This window comes from Onychostoma macrolepis, chromosome 06, assembly GCF_012432095.1.
Source record: "Onychostoma macrolepis isolate SWU-2019 chromosome 06, ASM1243209v1, whole genome shotgun sequence".
Taxonomy (NCBI): Eukaryota; Metazoa; Chordata; class Actinopteri; order Cypriniformes; family Cyprinidae; genus Onychostoma; species Onychostoma macrolepis.
In genome coordinates this window covers 8,649,928-8,666,403 of record NC_081160.1, presented here as the reverse complement: position 1 = coordinate 8,666,403, position 16,476 = coordinate 8,649,928, and the positions used below count along the sequence as shown (strand labels likewise).

The 16,476-nt window shown below is 37.6% G+C and overlaps 2 protein-coding genes across 9 annotated transcripts in view; both read left to right on the top strand.

Annotated features, from left to right (window-relative positions):
* Nucleotides 1–252: 252 nt before the first annotated feature.
* On the top strand, nt 253–7,669 carry c06h7orf57 (chromosome 06 C7orf57 homolog). Of its 3 annotated transcripts, none has more exons than XM_058780264.1 (8): nt 260–354; nt 805–878; nt 1,037–1,213; nt 1,962–2,055; nt 3,148–3,259; nt 6,286–6,368; nt 6,487–6,587; nt 6,762–7,669. In XM_058780264.1, the coding sequence occupies exons 2-8, from the start codon at nt 842–844 to the stop codon at nt 6,812–6,814; spliced, it is 657 nt and encodes a 218-aa protein (XP_058636247.1). In that variant the 5' UTR covers nt 260–354; nt 805–841; the 3' UTR covers nt 6,815–7,669. The 3 variants fall into 3 exon arrangements, with proteins under 3 accessions (XP_058636249.1, XP_058636247.1, XP_058636248.1); XM_058780265.1 differs by lacking the exon at nt 260–354 and adding an exon at nt 360–408; XM_058780266.1 differs by lacking the exon at nt 1,037–1,213 and having other exon boundaries at nt 253–354.
* A 1,775-nt stretch (nt 7,670–9,444) lies between these two features.
* pkp4 (plakophilin 4) overlaps nt 9,445–16,476 on the top strand; it is a 41,334-nt gene continuing 34,302 nt past the window's right edge. For 3 of the 6 annotated variants that reach the window (XM_058778915.1, XM_058778914.1, XM_058778916.1), the window contains exons 1-3: nt 9,445–9,896; nt 14,000–14,130; nt 16,254–16,366. In XM_058778915.1, coding sequence (XP_058634898.1) covers nt 14,005–14,130; nt 16,254–16,366 — 239 coding nt within the window. In that variant the 5' untranslated portion in view covers nt 9,445–9,896; nt 14,000–14,004. Of the gene's footprint in view, nt 9,897–13,999; nt 14,131–15,942; nt 16,168–16,253; nt 16,367–16,476 lie in introns of those variants that run through there. The other 3 variants (XM_058778920.1, XM_058778917.1, XM_058778919.1) reach the window with 2 other exon arrangements.

Below are 16,476 nucleotides of genomic sequence, written 5' to 3'. Positions count from 1 at the left end.
CCTCCTATATTTATAGAATATAGCCTAAAAAGAGACAGATTTAAATAAAAATGTCTTAATTTAGCCTAATTCAATTTAAATCATTAATTCATGACCACATTAAACTGGTGGGGGGGGGGTTATTATTTTAGCTTAATCTCTGCTTCTCAATGATGAAACATGTCATGCAAGTTCTTGTGTTTATCAGACTGTGTTGTAGACTCAGTGGAGGAGGTGTGTTCCCCGCTTCTTGAAGATTTGTATCTTATCCAGTAGGTGGCAGTAAAGGCGTCTCCCGTTTCAGTGCGCAGTTCACCCTGATAAAGAAGAAGAATCTATCTAGGCGTCCCCCTTCTGTGAACTGGTTAACACGACGTAAGCTTTGTCTTTTCCACATCTTTTTGGAGCCTCAGCAATATCAATAACGATGTATTATTTGAATTCTGTTCCCAATGTTGTTTTTAATCTGTAATGCCTGTGATTTCTATTTTGAAAATCTGCGGTGGTTATTAGCTTATCTTTTTACAGATGATGCTTGTGGTCCTGATGCTGCTTTTGTTACTAGGCGACCAGTTTGACTCGCCAGCTAAATGATAAACAGGAAAAATCTCGAGAGAAATAGCTATAATAACCACAGTGTTTTAGAACATAATCTGTAATAGCTGCGTGTATTAGCTTTGCTAAGTTAACTGTATACACGTGTCGAGCTGACAGTATTCGCGGTTTAACTGGATAATTTAAGCACGCATTAAAGGGTAATAGTTCGGCTGACCTTCTATTTGGAATAAATGCTGAGCACTTAACGTTTTCTTTCTGCAATTTCAGAGCTATCAAACCTCCACTGACCACTAAGACACCAGTCATGGCTGCCGAACCTAACTATCGCCGAACAAAACCGGGTAACGGGCCTTCTGTGAAAAGCATTATACTGTTATCTTGTTTATACACCACTTTATGCCTGCATTGCTGTCACATAATACACAATACACATTGTGTTTTCACAAAACATTTTTTTATTAAGGGTAGTAATAGTATAAATATTGTAATTTCATTGTAGGCGTTTGGACAGCTAACCTTGCTAGTTCAAATGGAGTTGCTGGACCCTCATCACAGATTCCGGGTTTATCTGTGAATGCCGACATCACTCCTGAAGAAAAAACTAAAGGAAGACGTGTAGGAATTCAGGCCACTGACTCGGATTATGTTAAACTTGCAAAACAAGGAGGACAGAAGGGTAATTGTGTCACACTTGTATAGAATGCATTATTTTCGTATTTATCTTCCGTGATTTACAATATGTCAAAATTAAAGTATATATTTACAGAATGACCTACTGCTATTGCAAAAATGTTCAGTATAGAATACAAAGTGATTGTGACAAATTATCTTAAAACCTTATCTAATCTGTGCAGTAAGTATTTTGTGACTTATTCTTTGATAAAATTACCAATAGTTAGGACATTATTACACAAAACTGGATTACAAAAAGTGAAATCAGCTAATAGATGATGCTTGGGATCCTGATACTGCTTATGGGGGCAGTCGTGGCCTAATGGTTAGAGAGTCGGAATTGTAACCCAAAGGTCACGGATTTGAGTCTCAATACCGGCAGGAATTGTAGGTGAGGTTAGTGAATGACCAGCGCTCTCTTCCACCTTCAATACCACGACTGAGGTGAGATCCTTGAGCAAGACATCGAACCTCCAACTGCTCCCCGGGTGCTGCAGCAAAAATGGCTGCCCACTGCTCCGTGTGTGTGTGTGTGTGTGTGTGTGTGTGTGTGTGTTTGTTTACTACTCATTGCTGTGTATGTGCACATGGATGGGTGAAATGCAGAGCACAATATCCGAGAATGGGACACCATACTTGGCCTCCTTTCCTTTCAAATCCTTAAAGAAATAGTTAAAATAACCGCAGTAGATTTAATTCCTTTTAAAATACACTCATGATTATACCCTGTTTATCTTTCAATTCTGCCATAGGTTTGCTGAGGCATGATGACCCTGTGGAACCAAAACCTAACAGTGCCTACAAACCCTCTAATTGGTTCTCTGGCACACCTGAAGATCAAGAGAGGTGAGAATTTGTCAGCCCATGCGGTGTTGTTTTGTAGAGAAATAATGAATGAAGCCAAAGACCTCGGAAATACAACATTTTTATTAAAAGATTGATCCTAGACAGATTAGAAGAGATCTCAATTCATTACAAATTATTTGACTACAAGGTGCTATGAATGTGTCAATTAGTTCTGGTGTTTAAAGGAATTGTTCACCCAAAAATGAAAATGTACACATCCTCAGGCCATCCAAGTTTGTTTCTTCATCAGAACAGATTTGCAGAAATTTAGCATTACATCACTTGCTCATGGATCCTCTGCAGTGAATGGGTGCCGTCAGAATGAGAGTCCTAACAGCTGATAAAGGCATCACAATAACCCACAAGTACTCCACACAACACCAGTCCATCAATTAACATCTTGCGCAGCAAAAAACTTGTAATAAATAAGTTATCGTTCAGATGTTTTTAACTTCAAACAGAGTCCTTTGTTGATTAATGTTGCTTTATCCAGTGAAATGTTGGAAAACAGTCCAAAACAGACTTTGATGCGAGACTACAACAGGGTATGGAATTTTCCCTAGAGAAAGCATTATGAAGGATTATAGACTGTTTTGTTTGTTTGTTTAAAGTTATAACTTATTGATGGATTTGTAACATTTATTACACAAACACAGCTTTTCTCTTAATATGATGTTAATTGATGAACTGGAGTCGTGTCGATTACTTGTGTTTTTCATCAACTGTTTGAACTCTCATTCTGATGGCACCCATTCATTTCAAGGATCCATTGGTGAGCAAGTAATGTAACGCTGAATGTCTCCAAATCTGTGAAAAACAAACTTATTTACATCTTGGATGGCCTGAGGATAGTATATTTTCAGAAAAATATCTTTTTTTTTTTTTTTTTATATTCCATTAAGGCTTTCTAAATCTAGCATGGCATGTTCAAGCAGTTCAGCATTAATCTGGTCCATATAGGGTGACATGGAAGGATTTACATTCTTCTCTCAGAAGAATTATAGGGCTGTGTAGAGACAAAAGGGCCCACCCCAATCCATCCAGTGTGGTGGTGTGAAACTGGGGTTCAATCATGTGATCTTTTGCTTACAGCGGAAGTAATGAAACTACCCCTGATGGAATCAGCCAGTCTAAAGGGGTCTTACAGCACCTGGAAGCCCCATTTGGAACTGATGACTGTTCAGCCTGGGATTCTGATAAAAAGGTGAATGGATTAGCACAGACGGTGACAGTTATCTTACCTCCATACTTTGTCCTGCCGCCATATTACAAACAATCTTTCAGTTGCCATCTTTCTTTTTTGCCATGTGCCTGCAAAACCATATTAGTGAAGAAATCTTCACTTGATTCATTTGAGAAAAAAACTCATTTTTGTTTTCCATTGTTGTGATTATGCTTTTTATTTTCTTGACTGGTTGACATGAAGACTTCGGATAAAGATATGGTCAGACCATGTTCTCTCATAGGACAATATATAGGACTTTGGCAAGATATCTGCTGTGTTTTCATGGTGACTCTTTAGGCATACACATTTGTAACCCTAGACCACATGTATACATCATCAGAAAGCTGAATAAATATGCTTTCCACTGATGTATGGTTTGCTAGGATAGGGCAATATTTGGCTGAGATACAACTATAGGCGCATCTCAATAAATTAGAATGTCGTGGAAAAGTTCATTTCAGTAATTCAACTCAAATTGTGAAACTCGTGTATTAAATAAATTCAATGCACACAGACTGAAGTAGTTTAAGTCTTTGGTTCTTTTAATTGTGATGATTTTGGCTCACATTTAACAAAAAATCTCAACAAATTAGAATATGGTGACATGCCAATCAGCTAATCAACTCAAAACACCTGCAAAGGTTTCCTGAGCCTTCAAAATGGTCTCTCAGTTTGGTTCACTAGGCTACACAATCATGGGGAAGACTGCTGATCTGACAGTTGTCCAGAAGACAATCATTGACACCCTTCACAAGGAGGGTAAGCCACAAACATTCATTGCCAAAGAAGCTGGCTGTTCACAGAGTGCTGTATCCAAGCATGTTAACAGAAAGTTGAGTGGAAGGAAAAAGTGTGGAAGAAAAAGATGCACAACCAACTGAGAGAACTGCAGCCTGATGAGGATTGTCAAGCAAAATCAATTCAAGAATTTGGGTGAACTTCACAAGGAATGGACTGAGGCTGGGGTCAAGGCATCAAGAGCCACCACACACAGACGTGTCAAGGAATTTGGCTACAGTTGTCGTATTCCTCTGTTAAGCCACTCCTGAACCACAGACAACGTCAGAGGCGTCTTACCTGGGCTAAGGAGAAGAACTGGACTGTTGCCCAGTGGTCCAAAGTCCTCTTTTCAGATGAGAGCAAGTTTTGTATTTCATTTGGAAACCAAGGTCCTAGAGTCTGAAGGAAGGGTGGAGAAGCTCATAGCCCAAGTTGCTTGAAGTCCAGTGTGAAGTTTCCACAGTCAGTGATGATTTGGGCTGCCATGTCATCTGCTGGTGTTGGTCCACTGTGTTTTCTGAGGTCCACAGTCAACGCAGCCATCTACCAGGGAATTTTAGAGCACTTCATGCTTCCTTCTGCTGACAAGCTTTATGGAGATGCTGATTTCATTTTCCAGCAGGACTTGGCACCTGCCCACACTGCCAAAGGTACCAAAAGCTGGTTCAATGACCATGGTGGTACTGCGCTTGATTGGCCAGCAAACTCGCCTGACCTGAACCCCATAGAGAATATATGGGGTATTGTCAAGAGGAAGATGAGAGACACCAGACCCAACAATACAGATGACCTGAAGGCTGCTGTCAAAGGAACCTGGGCTTCCATACCACCTCAGCAGTGCCACAAACTGATCACCTCCATGCCACGCCGAATTGAGGCAGTAATTAAAGCACAAGGAGCCCCTACCAAGTATTGAGTACATAAACAGTAAATGAACATACTTTCCAGAAGGCCAACAATTCACTAAAAATGTTTTTTTTATTGGTCTTATGAAGTATTCTAATTTGTCGAGATTTAAAAAATAAATAAATAAATTGGTGGGTTTCTGTTAAATGTGAGCCAAGATTTAGATTTAGTCATTTTGCAGACGCTTTTATCCAAAGCGACTTACAATTGGGGAATACATAAAGCGATTCATCTTGAAGAGGCAATCAGACAGACGAAGTGCTTGCAACACCAAGTCTCAGGCATTGTTCAAATAAATACAAACTACCAAAGGAAGGAATAAGTAAAGAGAAAATCATCACAATTAAAAGAACCAAAGACTTAAACTACTTCAGTCTGTGTGCATTGAATTTATTTAATACACGAGTTTCACAATTTGAGCTAAATTACTGAAATAAATTAACTTTTCCACGACATTCTAATTTATTGAGATGCACCTGTATTTGAAAATCTGTAATCTGAGGGTGAGAGAAAAAAAAAATAAATATATATATATATATATATATATATATATATATATTGAGAAAATCGCCTTTAAAGTTGTCCAAAGGAAGTTCTTAGCAATGCATATTACTAATCAAAAATTAAATTTACGGTAGGAAATTTACAAAATATTTTCATGGAACATGATTTTTACTTAATATCCTAATGATTTTTGGCATAAAAGAAAAATCTATCATTTGACCCATACAATGTATTGTTGGCTATTGCTACAAATATACCCTTGCAACTTATGACTGGTTTTGTGGTCCAGGATCACATTTGATAAAATTGTTTGCTATGTGGCTGTTTAGTTGTAATGACAAAATACTCATTTGTTGTAGTCAAGTTAGGGTTGCATACTATGAATGCAGATACTTTAAAGTACTAAGGTTACTGAACAAAGACTTTCAAATGTAAAAACCAGTTTGACATATTTAACTATAAAGCACTGGTTCTTTTAGAACGCTGACTCAAATGACTATTGCTATGACTCTGTACCCTGTAACATTAGATCTGTGGTTCTCACTGTATGCCCTATCACGTTCATCTTTTAAACAGGAAACTGAATCATCTTATTGCATTATTAGTCATTTGTTATTCTGCCTTCATGTTTCTTTTTATTAATGATGCGTCTGTGAATTTCCTTTTTTTTAATCGCTGGATGGAATTATTCATTGTGAATTTTGAATGAATCGCATGTAAAGAAAGTTTCATTAGTAGCAATTTATACCATTATATTAAATTGTGAATAATTTATTTTAATCCTAAAATAATAAACATCTTATTTCTTTACACAGGATGTCAGCCATGCTGCATCAGAGATGCAGAAACTCTCCCTAAGCCAAAAAGAGATTGTGGAAGCCAACAAGTTCAAAAAGATGTATGTCTCCTTTTACATTTTTAGCCTCTACATTATTTTCCAGATCCACAATAACAACAATTGTTAAACTCCTGAAATGTTTTCAGTCTATATAAGTATTTGATAATTGTCTCTACAGTTCCCATGACAAGAAGGCGACAGCTCCAGTGAACATGTCCAAACTTTTAAGTTTTGGTTACGCTGAGGAAGAGAATAAATCTCCCGATGATGATGCTTCAAGTGAGACTTCCTGTTTTTTATTATAACATCATGAGTGGTTTGAGTTTTGTGTTGCATTAACCACATACACATTAGGAGGCAGATGCTGCAGTGTTGCTTGGTATGAAATTCCTAAAGCATGTCAAATTATTTCTATAATTGTAATACTAACTTGTGTGCCTTTTGATATTTTAGGCATTACCTCTGAGCAGACCAGCACCATTGCACCAGAGGATGAACTGGAATAAAGATGATGCCCCCCAAACCCTTCTTCATGAATAGTTGTTCTCTTGTATCCACTAGCTCCTTTGCATCAACCACCCACTCACTGCTTTATGCAAAAACACTTTTAGTCATCAGATTGTGCTCATTTTGCATCTTTATCTAAATGGCTCGTGTTATTCTCACATATTTATGGTGCTTGTGATCAGGATAACTATACTACTAGAAAGAAGGAATATTTGCAAAGTCCCTAAATGAAAATTACAGGGTGTATGCACCACAAAATACATCTTAGATGCATATAGCATTGATACCAATGTGGAGCTGATTTTCAAACTATTCATTCTTCACTTGCACATGAGTGCTCATGGCGCAATAATGTGCCAAAACCTTAAGAAGTCTAAAGATAGCACACACGTAGACAGATAGGATATACCTATGCCACGTTAAACAGCTGTTTCTCACCTCACATAGTCAATGGATATGACAAAATTACAACTCTGATTACACCCTCCATTGCTGTTTTTTACATTAAGTCTCTGGTTTGAGCACTTTTGAGTGTTCTTACGGCCCAGTAGTTAGCTAGTTGAGTGCATGATGAGCACACAAGAAGGTTACCTTACGGTAAATGATTATATGAAGTGAGTAGGTGCCGTTGATAGGGATTTGAGAAAAGGAAGGGGGTTCAGGGAGTTCACGATTGTGAATGTCTGTTGTTGTTAGTATTGATGTGATAGTAAATAATAATCAGAGATTCCGTTGTTTTGGTGTTCTACGCTGTATAATTTAATGTTTCTTCCTTCTGAAAACAATGTTTACACTTGCTGTCAGTTCATATCTATAAATGATGACTGAATAAATTTGCATGTGCATAAAATGCTTGCTGTTTGTAGTCATTGTTTCAAAGGCAGGCTTCACAGGTTGAATACACTGTTATCTTTACAGATTTTCAATTGTTTCAAAAATGATTTCATCTCAGACTTTTAGGTGTACAAAATTTTAAAAAGGCAAACATTTGGATGCTAAATAATAATGAATAGATAAGAGGATATATTCATCAAAAATATTAATATCAGTAATAATATTTCAATGTAATATAAGGCTGCATTTATATGATTAAAAATAAAAACATCAATATTGTGAAATATGATAACTGTTCTACTTTAATTTATTTTAAGATGTAGTTTATTCCTGTAATGGCAAAACTGAATTTTCAGCAGCCAGTCACATGATCCTTATCCTTCATGTTGAAATACAAATATTTTGTAACATTATAAATGTCTTTACTGACACTGAAAATAATATATATATATATATATAATTCTTACTGACCCCAAAATTTTAAATGGTAGAAATGTTTGAAATAAGATAAGTAAAGCACTCCTTAAGAAGAAACCAGAGTTCAGAGGGAATAAGAAACAGGAGTTTCTGACTTCAAGATGTTCAATTTTAAAATCAAAACAAGCAGAAATGGTGATAATCCATCAGTAAAATTAAAGAATGTTGCTCTAAAGGCTTCAGGTTCAGACCCAGGTAGAGTCGACCCGACCCAGCACTGGAGAGTTACTGATGACAGCAAGTATAGGTCTCTGCAGCAAAGTAATGGGAGTTACCAGATCGGGGCGTTTTTTGACCATGTTACTTGATTGGCTGACGTCATAGTGACGGTAGGTTTAGGGGTGGGGTTAGGTCAGGGGGATCATTTTGATTGCATGATTTAGAAACACCCAGCAGCTTGAAAATGCCTAGCAATTCAGAAACACCCACTTTTGCTCTGCAGAGACCTCAATCTCGATGACAGCCCTACTTAATCATATAATACCACCCATGACTTGGGCCTTTCAGGATCTGCAATTAGTCTGCAAGTCACATGATGTTAAGCATCTGCTAAATGCCAGATGTAGACTTTCTTAGAAGCTGAAAGGTTTGTACTGCAATACAACCAAAAGAATAATTTCACTATTTTGATAAACTCTTCTGTGGCATACTGTGGCACAGTGTGCATAGTTTGTATGCATAACACTGGGATCCACTGCCCTTTTGGATAGATTAAGATGGACTTTAATGCAAGGTATGGACAGTGTGACCGACGAGACGCCTGGAAAACACTAATAGTCCCACAGGTTCTCATAACAGCCCTGAATGTTGGACTTTGGCTGGCTTCTAACAGGTCCAAGACTCAGTGTGTGTGACTAGTTGGCAGAACATGAGAAGAGGCTCTCCTTTAAGCTAAAAGATGAGGTCCAAACACCTGATGGGTAAAGCAGAAGGAGTCCTGAACTGAGCTCAAAAAGCTTTGGTGCTCCATCTGGCAGAACGGGTATTTTGCTTACCCTGCACCTCTTTAACTGTTATTATGTAATGTGTGGGAATTGTTTCTTTTTCCTTTTCTTTTTTCTGGACTGCCGTGTGTGTTAATTCAATAAACTAATCGCGAAGCCTAGTTTATTTATTTACAGATAAAACTTAGTGTAGCCTAATATAATTTGAATCGGGCAGTGAAAGATGTTAGGATATACCATCTGACAGAAGCACTTAGATCACTCCCAATGGGAGATGCCCTTTTATCCACACGATGGCAATGTTGCCTAATGTTCATGTCGAGAGAAAAAAAAAAAAAAGCCTAAAGAAAATCGCGTTTTTATTATCATACAAAATATTTATGATGCGCCGGCTAGTCGTCCCCAAAGTTATGTGGACTTTGTTAAACCCGAATACTTATAAATCCAACCAATAGAAGATTTATCAAGCAATTCAAAGTAACCAATTTGGGCGTTTATGCGCACTATAAGCAGATGGTCACTCGTGTGACCATTTAGGGCTTGTTGTTTTCGCTCCTTAAGCGTATTTCGATGGGAACTTCTTATTTTTGAATCAACTCCTGTTCGACTACATGGCAACACATTTAAATGCCCTGAAACAGCATCTCTCTATGTGGAGCGTCTACGTCACGCGCTCTGACCCTCTTGCCCATGGAAGCGCGCGAGACCCAGCCGGAGCCGCCCGTTCATCGCGTGAAAACACCTTTGGAAAGAATGTCATCCAGTGATTCCGTTACAAATGGATTTATCGGTCTCCGCGAATAATTTGCATTTCGGCGGTTTTGCGGTAAGTACTGGTGATTTCGCGCAGCTCCAATGAAGCGTTGCTAACATCTGGCGCGCGCTGGCGGCGGGAATTCATCGCTGCTATTCATTTATCGGCAGATTTCGTGCATCTCTCCTTCAGTCATTTTCAAAACTGAGCTGTAATAGACGCTGTGGTCAGTGCACAAGCGGAGAAGCGGTTTGAATTTCGGTCGATGACTGCTTTAAAGCGCGTTCCATCTGCCTTTCTTCGTTGCAGTGATTAACTGTGCAGAAAATGTGCATTTGTACTATAGTTATGCTTACATAATTGATGGCCTTGTTTAATGCATAAAGCCGAATAACTTGAGCAGGTGTAGTGTCGCTTCCACCTCTAATCGACATACCTACACCTCCCATCATCATCTCAGGTCCATCATCAGTCCCTGCATGGCGCATTTTATCCATCTGTTCATCATCTTCTAACCTGGGCAATGCATTGCATGGTGCATTATTTAGTTACATTAATCAGAATCCTTGATGACATGTGTTATGGCATCCTACAGTCCAGTATCCCACAGCCTGTGAAGTAGGCTGGTCTCCATTACGACTGATAGATGCTGTCACTGGGACTCAGGCTGGAGCATCTTTTAGACACTTTTCTTTATGCATAATTGAGCATCCCTCTCTGTCCTTGCTCTCAACTCCTGCTCTAATAATTCAAGCTCGACAGAATCTAGAAGTCTGAATCTGTTTGGGCTGTAATGGCAGTGTGGTTGCAGTTTTAGCTGCCTCATCATATTGACCAGAGTTTAGATTGAATGCAGGTTTGCTGCTGTGCACCATGTAATTGCTGCTGTGCGGTGATTTGCTTTGAGCAGTCCACAATTACAGTATGTAAAGATTGCAGGGACAATGCATCATGATGCAGTAAGACGTGTTCCTCAGAGAACCGAGCTGTCTTTACACTGCATTGTCATGTTACATGGTCTGAAAAAGCATCCCAGGGACTTTTGTGTGTGTATGTGCGTTTGAAATAACCAAGGCCGAGTTTCGCTATTCATTAGAAGTGACAGAATGATCTCTCTGACAGATATAAGTGGTGGTACACAATGTCAGATGACTCCAATAAGTAACAGTTTATTACTGTTTCTTGGTCATCACGGTTAATAGGATGGTTTGCTTGTTCCCCTCCTCTCGTCTCGGCTGTATATAAACCCGGTGCTCTGACTGGCAGCAGACTCCTGGTAAATCCAATGTGGAGGTGGGTGGGGATTTTAAAGACTTCTAAAGTGGATTTTGGATTTTATTCTTGTAAATGCCAGCACAGTGGGCTACTGCCATTTATGAAGTTTATAAGCTTTAAGTCATTGGATTATGTATGCATGTGTGTGTGTGTTTCGCAAGACCGATTCTTTTCCGTGAACCGGTTCCTTCGGATGGTTTGTTTCATCAAACCCGTCAAAAAAAGCTTCTTTGGTTCTGTTACGTCATCACTCGACTACATCACCCATACACATGTATGTTATGTTGATATGTTATGTCAAAAAAAAAGCGTATGTGCTAAAGCAAATTTATTTTATTTTACTTTTTATTCACTAGTTCACCTAAATAGTTCACCGAAAAGTGAAAATCTTCTGTTCATTTAGTTACCCTCAGGCCATCAAAGATTATGGCTTTCTTTCTTCATAGAACACTAAAGATGAATTTTAGCTGAAATCATGGTCCTGGTTATTCATGATATGTAAGTCAGCAGGTGCCGTCACTTTAAGAGTCAAAAAAGCTGATATAGGAAGCACAAAATTAATATTCGTGACCACTGACAATATATGAAGTGAAACAATCAGTCTGTGCAAGAAACTGAACATTACAACATTATTCCCTGTAATCCATAACCTCAGGCAAACATCATGGAGCTGTTGCATAATGACAAATATGTGGTAACAAAATCACGCGTGAATAGATGTCAATGTTGTTTAGAACATAGAGGGAGGATGCATGTGCAGACCATGACCATTGTGTCAGATATGACCAAAAAGCTCTGCCTGTAGGTTTAATTCATTCATAATAATATTTAATATAATCAATGATATTTTTAATCAGTGTGCTGTGCTTTAGCTGTTTAAAATAAACCCTCTCTTGGAGAAGAGTTGTTTTTAAATCCATTCACATTAAAGTAGATCTGCACGATTCTGGATAAATTGTAAATCATCACTATACAATTGCTTAGAATAGACATCACAATTCTCTCCTCTGAAGAGATCAGGGATTTACAAAAAGCTGAACATTAGGCTACTAAACAATGTGGAGAGATCAATCACATTGGAGGACCCAACTATTCAACTTTTATATAATTGTCATTTTGTTATTGATAAGATTGGTAATTGATTATTACTTATGTCTGTGGCCATGTTTTAAAACAGCTGTAAAAATCTCTCTAAAAACTAGCCCATCAAGAGATCAAAATAAGTGATTGTTGAACTGTGAGAAGACTTGAGTGGACTATCTAGCTATCTTGTATTATCTGTACATGTACATACTATAGATATATATTTATTTATTTAAAATGTCAAATAACTTCCAAAAAGTGATTTACACTATTTTTGATAACTACTATAGACATAAGTGCTTAGATCTGATCGATATAAAGCTGTCTATGGACTGTACATGCAGACAGACACCTTTGGTCATCGCATTGTGACGTGCACTGTTTTTTGAGCATGTTGTGCCATGTGAACATATGATCAGGGTCAGGTGAACTGAAACCAGAGATCCCTTAAAACCGATTAGTTGACTAGTCAATTTTGAAATATATACTTTTGTTCCTCTAATCTTGTTTCATTATCTAATCTCATCCCGTCTAATCTTAGTACTGCAGAACATCCTATCAAAATTCTGCACTTCAAAATCACTTTCTGCTATTTGCATGATGTGCTTTTACATAAAAATGCAGCTAGACCAAGCTGAAGATGCTATTCTTTTTATCTTAAAGACATTAAAGCCATCCAGGATGAGGAAAAAAAGAGTGCATCTGCTGATCATACTATTTTTTGCTGTCAGTTGGGGGAGGGTACTGGGAAGGGAACAGGTTGTCTTGTCATGCTGTTGCATGCTGGGATGCTGGAACACACGTTGGAATACATCCCTTGTTGCCCTGCCATAATGCTGCCAAGAACTCCAGGCTTTCTGTGCCATTCTAATAAAAGTGAACAGGACAAAGATTTCCATGCAGTTTTCTGGTACACCATCAACATGAAATTAAAAGTTAAATCCCCTTTTGCTTGCTTTATACACGTTTCTGGTCCTTGTGCACGATTCACCAGTTCACATTATTCCAAAGAAAAATGTTTGTCTTTCAAATATTCCTTCAAATTGTAAATGATGATATGTCAAGATGCTCTTGAGGATGAACTTGACCTTCAGCTTCTACATTCCAGCCTCCTTAAAAGTGCTTGCCTGCTTTTCAAGTTCCAATTAATTCCAGATGGATAACGTCAGGCTCTATCACATTATAGAAGTAAAATGGGTACCGATTACTGTTTTATGTTGACTTTAAGGAAGTCACCTTCACTTATATATCAGCCAGGCCAATTAGTCAACCACTTTCTTGCCAATTTAAGAGTATCTCTGTATCTTTGTAGTGTTTTTCCTGTGATGTGAAAAAGCATAATCTTTAAAAAAAACACACACAAAAAAAATCATTATAATTTGCTTATTTGCAAATGCTGAAAACAGGTGCTGCTTTATATTCTTGTGGAAACCTCAAGAACAATGGAAATTTAATTGAAACTAGAAATCTTGTAAAAATTCTCAGTTGTCATTTTTAAATAATTTAATGTGTGTTTTCTGAACAAAAGTAAAAAAAATAACTAAAAAAAAAAAAAATCTCACTGGCCCCAAACTTTTGTTACTACTTTGTGACATCAGTATCAGTGTCGGCCATTAAAATCCATAACGGTTGACCAGTAAACTCAACAACTATGGTAGTCTGGTCTTCTAAACTATAAAGGTTTATGATATCTAAATAAGTGGTAGGGCATTGACAGTGCTATATTGGACTATATTTGCAGAGCAAGATAATATTAGTGTATCAGTGGAACTGCATATAAATGATAATAGCTGTGTGTTGTGTGTTCCTGTGTGCAGGGGGAATGCCTACTCCAAGGCAAAGCCCTGTGGAGGAAAGGGAGGTGCTGAGCGGTGAGGAAAGATCCAACAACAACAACATGGCGACTGATGCCACCACCACCAACCTGCTGGCCTCTGTTAAAGAGCAGGTATGCCGCACAGTTTCCATCTGCCAGTGTCTGGCTGTAGGGTATCTGAATAGCAGCTCAAACATGAGTGGCCACAGATTGTAGATGTATAAAATAAACCTTCTGCTCGTTAGTCAAAAGTCATATTTGCATTATTAATTCCTGGGTGGGGAAAACTCGCTTTGAGGACACAAATAGCTGGTATACACTGAATTTTAGAGCTGATAACCTTGTTTGCACTGTTTACAGTGTGGTTTTATTTTATTGTAATTTAACTTTCATTATGTCATCATCCTATTTGTTTTTTGAACAAGAATCTTAGTTACCAGTTTCCTCACATCAGGTTTGAATTTGAGAGATGATAAAGACTAGTTTCTCCAATTTATTTATTTATTATTCTATTTCCATATTTATTACAAATTTATTTTAAAGTTTTTTAAGGTTTTCATGGAATTTTGGAAGTAATCATGGAAGTTACTAATTTTATTTTATTTTATTTTATTTCATTCGGTTTATTACCATTTTTATTACATATCTATTTGAGTGCTTTTTATCATATATTTTAATTTATCAGGCAATTTAAAACAAGTTTAAAAACAAGATTCTTATTCAGTATAGGTTTACACTGAATTTGAGGGCTGTTTTAGTAACCTTTTTATTTAATTAAATTTTATTTTATTTGTTTGTTAAATGTTTAAAAAACATTTTTGTGTTTTTTAACATATATTTCAATTTATTAGCCAATCTGTTTAAAAACAAGATTCTTATTCACTGAAGGTTTATGCAGAATTTGAGGGCTGGCTTTTAGTTACCGATTTTATTTTATTAACAAAAAATTGTTAGTGTTTTTATATTTTATTTTATTACAAATTTATGTTAGTGTTTTTATTATTTTATTACCATTTTTTTAGAAACAAGCTGACAAAGTCTAGTTTTAAGTGTAGTGACCATTTAATTTCATTATTTAATTTAATTTTATATCTATTTTTAAATATATATATATATATATATATATATATGTATATATACCAGGCAAGTTTTGTTAAGAACAAAATGATTATTTACATGTTTTCGCACATCAGTTCTGACTCTTCGGCCCTCTAATCTGTTTCACGGTTCAGTGTCATGAAAATTACTAATTAAACTGTTAGCTTAATCATTACAAATCTTCTTAATGCTGATAGCGTTCATTAACGCTGTGAGTCTCTGTTAAAATCTAACTGATCGTCCCATTACCAGGCTTAACATGTTTCACTAGCACACCAGAAACTGCAGCATGGATTTCATTGCATTGTGTGTGTGTGTGTGATTGCAGTGATTTGTGTGGTCAAGTCTTGTCGTTTCTTTGTGCTCCTCTTGGACAGAATCAGGACATAGGCAAGTATTGTCACTCTGAACAATAGGTTGAATAGAAGAGCCTTGGTACAGCTGGTAGCTCACAGCATGGCACAAGGCAGATAGCCATTGCCTGACTTATCTCGCCTGGAGAACAACACTCAATAATCTCTCCTTTTCACTGGCTACATTAATTGCAACCTCTTGTAGTGCTGGCCGGCTTGAAACCTGCAATACTTTCAGAATATAATATCTATTTCAGAGCAGATACAATGCTCTAGAATCGTTTCGTTGCAGTCTAACAATGGCAAGCAATCATGAAAATATGCAGTGACACAACAGTGACATTTTTTTCTCCTCAGTATACTATAGTCAGTACAACAGCAATGTGGGCTGTTTATATGTGTGTGTGAGAGAGTGTGTCTCCTTTAAGGGCAGCTGCATCAACGAGTCTCTATCACAGAGAGGCAGGCCAACAGTGCAGCCTTCTCGCTTCCGCACACACGCACACACACACACACACACACACACACACACACACACACACATAAACAAACACACATGCATTGCACACACACAGAGAGACTGAGGCAAGAGGAGGGGAAGAGGCCACAAATTCAGAAGCAAAGAGCAGCGAGACAGGATGGAAGCTGAGAAGAGACAGGATTTAAAGACAATGGATTTTGAAGCTAAATTAATGTTGTAACTGGAAACGGGTATGATGTGTGTACTGCCTTCACATGATGGATATGTTTTTGATGGTAGAAGGCAGCGGTGGTGACACTTTTGTTCCTAATGTCTTCCTGAAGGAGCTTCAGTTTGAACGGCTTACCAGAGAACTTGAAGAAGAGAGACAGATTGTGGCCAATCAGCTGGAGCGATGCAGGTTGGGGGCGGAGTCTCCAGGTGCTGTGAGTGACAGGTAAGAGGCAGTTTTGAAAAAACTAAATTCATGTGTTTTGTGAGTGGAATTTATTTTTAGAGGTTTGATTTAAAGAAACAGCTCATTTAAACATGCTGTACATTTACCTT